This window comes from Vicia villosa, unplaced genomic scaffold (genome assembly GCF_029867415.1).
Source record: "Vicia villosa cultivar HV-30 ecotype Madison, WI unplaced genomic scaffold, Vvil1.0 ctg.003855F_1_1, whole genome shotgun sequence".
NCBI lineage: Eukaryota > Viridiplantae > Streptophyta > Magnoliopsida > Fabales > Fabaceae > Vicia > Vicia villosa.
The window spans coordinates 105,403-108,974 of NW_026706317.1; the positions used below are offsets into that span (position 1 = coordinate 105,403).

At 35.1% G+C, this 3,572-nt stretch overlaps 1 protein-coding gene across 1 annotated transcript; it reads left to right on the plus strand.

Moving 5' to 3' along the window:
* Window positions 1-883: 883 nt before the first annotated feature.
* Window positions 884-3,334, plus strand: LOC131641566 (transcription factor DIVARICATA-like). Its single transcript, XM_058911869.1, has 2 exons — window positions 884-1,960; window positions 2,475-3,334. Exons 1-2 carry the CDS (start codon window positions 1,518-1,520, stop codon window positions 2,962-2,964), a joined length of 933 nt encoding a protein of 310 aa, XP_058767852.1. The 5' UTR covers window positions 884-1,517; the 3' UTR covers window positions 2,965-3,334.
* Window positions 3,335-3,572: the final 238 nt, after the last annotated feature.

The following is a 3,572-nucleotide window of genomic DNA, read 5'->3' on the forward strand; positions in this document are numbered from 1 at the left end:
AAACCGAACCAAACCGAATCAAACCGCACTACGTTACAACCTAAATTTTACGAACTCACATCCAACCCAAACTTAAACTTATTATACATTAGCATTATGATTACGAACAATTTTCTCATCCTTACACATATAATTTCAGTCCCGATCTTCTAAAATCTCTAATAATATTATCGCACCTTCTTTGCCACATACATCTTCCCTCTTCTTCTATAATCTCTAGTCTCTTATATTCTTTCTTTTTCACCTTCTCATTTTTATGTAAATGTTCCGTATTTCCGTTTCGTTTTTATCGCATATCTTCTTGTCTAATCTCTCAATATTTTTTTTCTTTTTCACTTTCACTAATCTTTCGTCTCTTCTATTTTTTTGTTTCGTTATAATAATTTTTATATTGTTTTATGCTATTATTTTATGTTTAATATTCCACTTTTGTCTAATTTAATTTTTACATATTAAATGGAAAATTGTTGTCAAAATATGACGAGTTTTGTTGTTATTTGATAGTGTATGAATGTATAAATACAAAATTATGTTATCATCTATATGTGTATGTATGGCTCAATAAAATATTTGTAAAAAACCGAACCAACCGAACCGAACCAAACCGCATTAGTTTGGTTTGGTTTGGTTCGGATTTTTTTTAAATGCCAACCGAACCAAACCAAACCGCACTATTTTTTCTCTTGCGGTTCGGATGATTTTTTTCGTCAAAACCGCCCAAACCGCACCGCGAGCACCCCTACTAATACTCATATAGGAAATCAACCATCAAGGTACTATTTGCAACTAATAATAAACCCTACTAATCACTTTCACCTCCCACAAAAGTTAAAGTGGCTCGGCTCCCATAATTCACTTATAATTAAAAAACAATATAATCAATTCCTCAGCCACCACAAACATTTCCTCCACCAATCACAACTCACCCCCTTTGACCTCTCTCTTTCTCACTCCTCAATTCCCTGTTTCATAGATCACTGTCTTTCCAACAATACACATTTCTGTTCACTAATCCCACTCCCCCAACACTTCACCCTTCTTTCACAACCACAAACTCTTGTTTTCATCTCAAAGTTCACAACTTTTTCCCTTTCTCAATTACCCTTTTCTATATTTACACCCTTTATGCATTTTGGAACTGACCCAGTTGCTAATTTAACTTCAAAACCATTTTAGGTTCAGGAATTAGGGTCTTTGTTCATAATTTTGATCTGGGTTTTGAAAAAAAATTACTTTTTTATTTCTTTTAGATCTGATTAGTTTTATAAAAATTCCTACTTTGCATAGCATCTGTTGAAAAATTATGGATTTTTTCCTTGGATTTTGGAAATAATCATTTTTTAGATTCCTCAGTTTATTGGGTAGCTGAAATAAGCAGCAGATTCCACCACCCAAATGCTGTTTGATAATATGCTTCTTAGACCATAAGAACTTCCACTTTGTGTGGCTTATCTTATCTTTACCTCTACCTCTACCTCTTTCTCTCTTTGAACTTCTCTATTTGAGAGAGAGACTATATGATGTTATCTAGAACAATGAATAGAGAGATTGAAGTTCTGTCTCCAGCTTTGTATAGTGAAAATTCCAATTGGTTGTTTCAAGAAAACAATGGTTCTAAATGGACTCAAGAAGAGAACAAGCTGTTTGAGAATGCTTTGGCTTACTATGATAAGGATACTCCTGATAGATGGATAAGGGTTGCAGAGATGATTCCTGGAAAAACTGTAGGTGATGTGATTAAGCAGTATAGGGAGCTTGAAGAAGATGTTTGTGTTATTGAAGCAGGTTTGATACCGGTTCCGGGTTATACAACTAGTTCTTTCACATTGGATTGGGCTAATGATGAAGGCTATGAGGAGTTCAAGCAGTTTTGCAGTGTTGGTGGGAAAAGAAGTGGTTCGACTCGACCGTCTGAGCAGGAAAGGAAGAAAGGTGTGCCGTGGACTGAAGAGGAGCATAGGTAACTACTTATCATAGATAAACTTTTTGTTGATTTGTTAAGTATGTATGTTATGGACTAATTTAGATCAATGTTCAAATTTATGTTGTGAATCGTCAATTTAGTCCTCGAAATCATAAGTATTAAGCCTTGAAAATAATGAAATTTTGAAATGATTTGTGGAGTTGAAAATCATGGATCTCATTATAAGACTGTGTTTAATTTGTTTAAGATTTGGAAAGTTAATTTGTTTTGTTTGTTTGAGCGATTAATCGTAAGGACACGTTTTATTATAATTTGTCAAACACATACACTTGACACGACATTGACATATAGACATTGCTAATAATTTGAGATAATAGAAGTGTTTAGATGTAACTACGTGTATCAGCGTCATATCGGTGTTGGACATCAGACACACATATCGTCGGTTGGAAATCTGAAGTGTCAGTGCCACATAGATTATTACATGATATTGCCTTCATAAATGCTTTTCTTGTTGGTTCTTTGCATTTGACATGTTAATCTACCACAGGCAATTTCTGCTGGGTCTGAAGAAGTATGGTAAGGGGGACTGGAGAAACATCTCTCGGAATTTCGTGACAACAAGGACACCGACTCAAGTTGCAAGTCATGCTCAGAAGTATTTCATAAGGCAAGTTTCAGGAGGGAAGGATAAAAGGAGATCCAGTATCCATGACATCACAGTGGTCAATCTCCAAGAAACAAAGTCTCCTTCATCAGAGCCTTCTCTGGACGATTCGGTTAAAGCTGCGAATCAACCGCAGAATCATAAACCGTTTGGTATGGTTAAGCAGGAACATGACTGGAAATTGCAAGACGAGGAGGGTATGCCATTTGTTTTCAATTCAACTAAAGGAAACATGTTCGTGGCACCATTGTGTGGGATTTCTTCACACGAATCGAAATCACCAAGGCGTAATGCACTTCGCAGCACACACCATGGTTACCAGTTTTCACCGTTCGAAACTATTTTACAAATGCAATCTATGCAGAATCAATGAACTGGCACGGACTTGAGTTATTCCTTAGGAATTAGAATCTTTGAAGAGATTATTAGTTCATGTTGTCTCTGATATTTAAAATTCTGGCTCTAGTAAACAGAAATGAAGTTTGGACATGTGTGATATGATTTTCTGATTACTTGTTTGGAAATTTGATTGTACTTAGTAGTTTTGAGTGCTCTGTGCTGTGCATGAAGAGTTATTATCTCTCAACTTTTTATGAGATAGTTGGTTCAAATAAATATGTAGTTCCGAGTTTACTCAAGGAATTGTGTAAACGCATCAATCATGTTGATGTACTAGAACAAGTGGTGTAATTTGTAAAAAAAAATATATATATATTTGGAGTGCTTATTTTTTTAAGTCTAAATTAACATGTTTTAAAAAAGGTACACTATTGCAATCTTAGGTCTGAACTTAGAACATCTCTAATGCTATCACTCAAATCTTGTTCCCAAATTGATTCTTGCGGGACATACTATGACAATTCAGCAATAAGGACATTTATAATTGTTCTGTCCTCGAAATGTTTAGTTAGACGCGTCTGCAAAAAGTTTAGTAACACGCGTTGAAGGGGAAGGCACCTTGAACAAGTGAACTCTCAACTT

What these genes read in the sequence shown, in the direction of transcription:
- LOC131641566 (XM_058911869.1), top strand. Translation starts at nt 1,518, where the DNA reads ATGATGTTATCTAGAACAATGAATAGAGAGATTGAAGTTCTGTCTCCA. An exon ending in TGGACTGAAGAGGAGCATAG is followed by an intron (nt 1,961 to 2,474) that starts GTAACTACTTAT and finishes AATCTACCACAG; the next exon opens with GCAATTTCTGCTGGGTCTGA.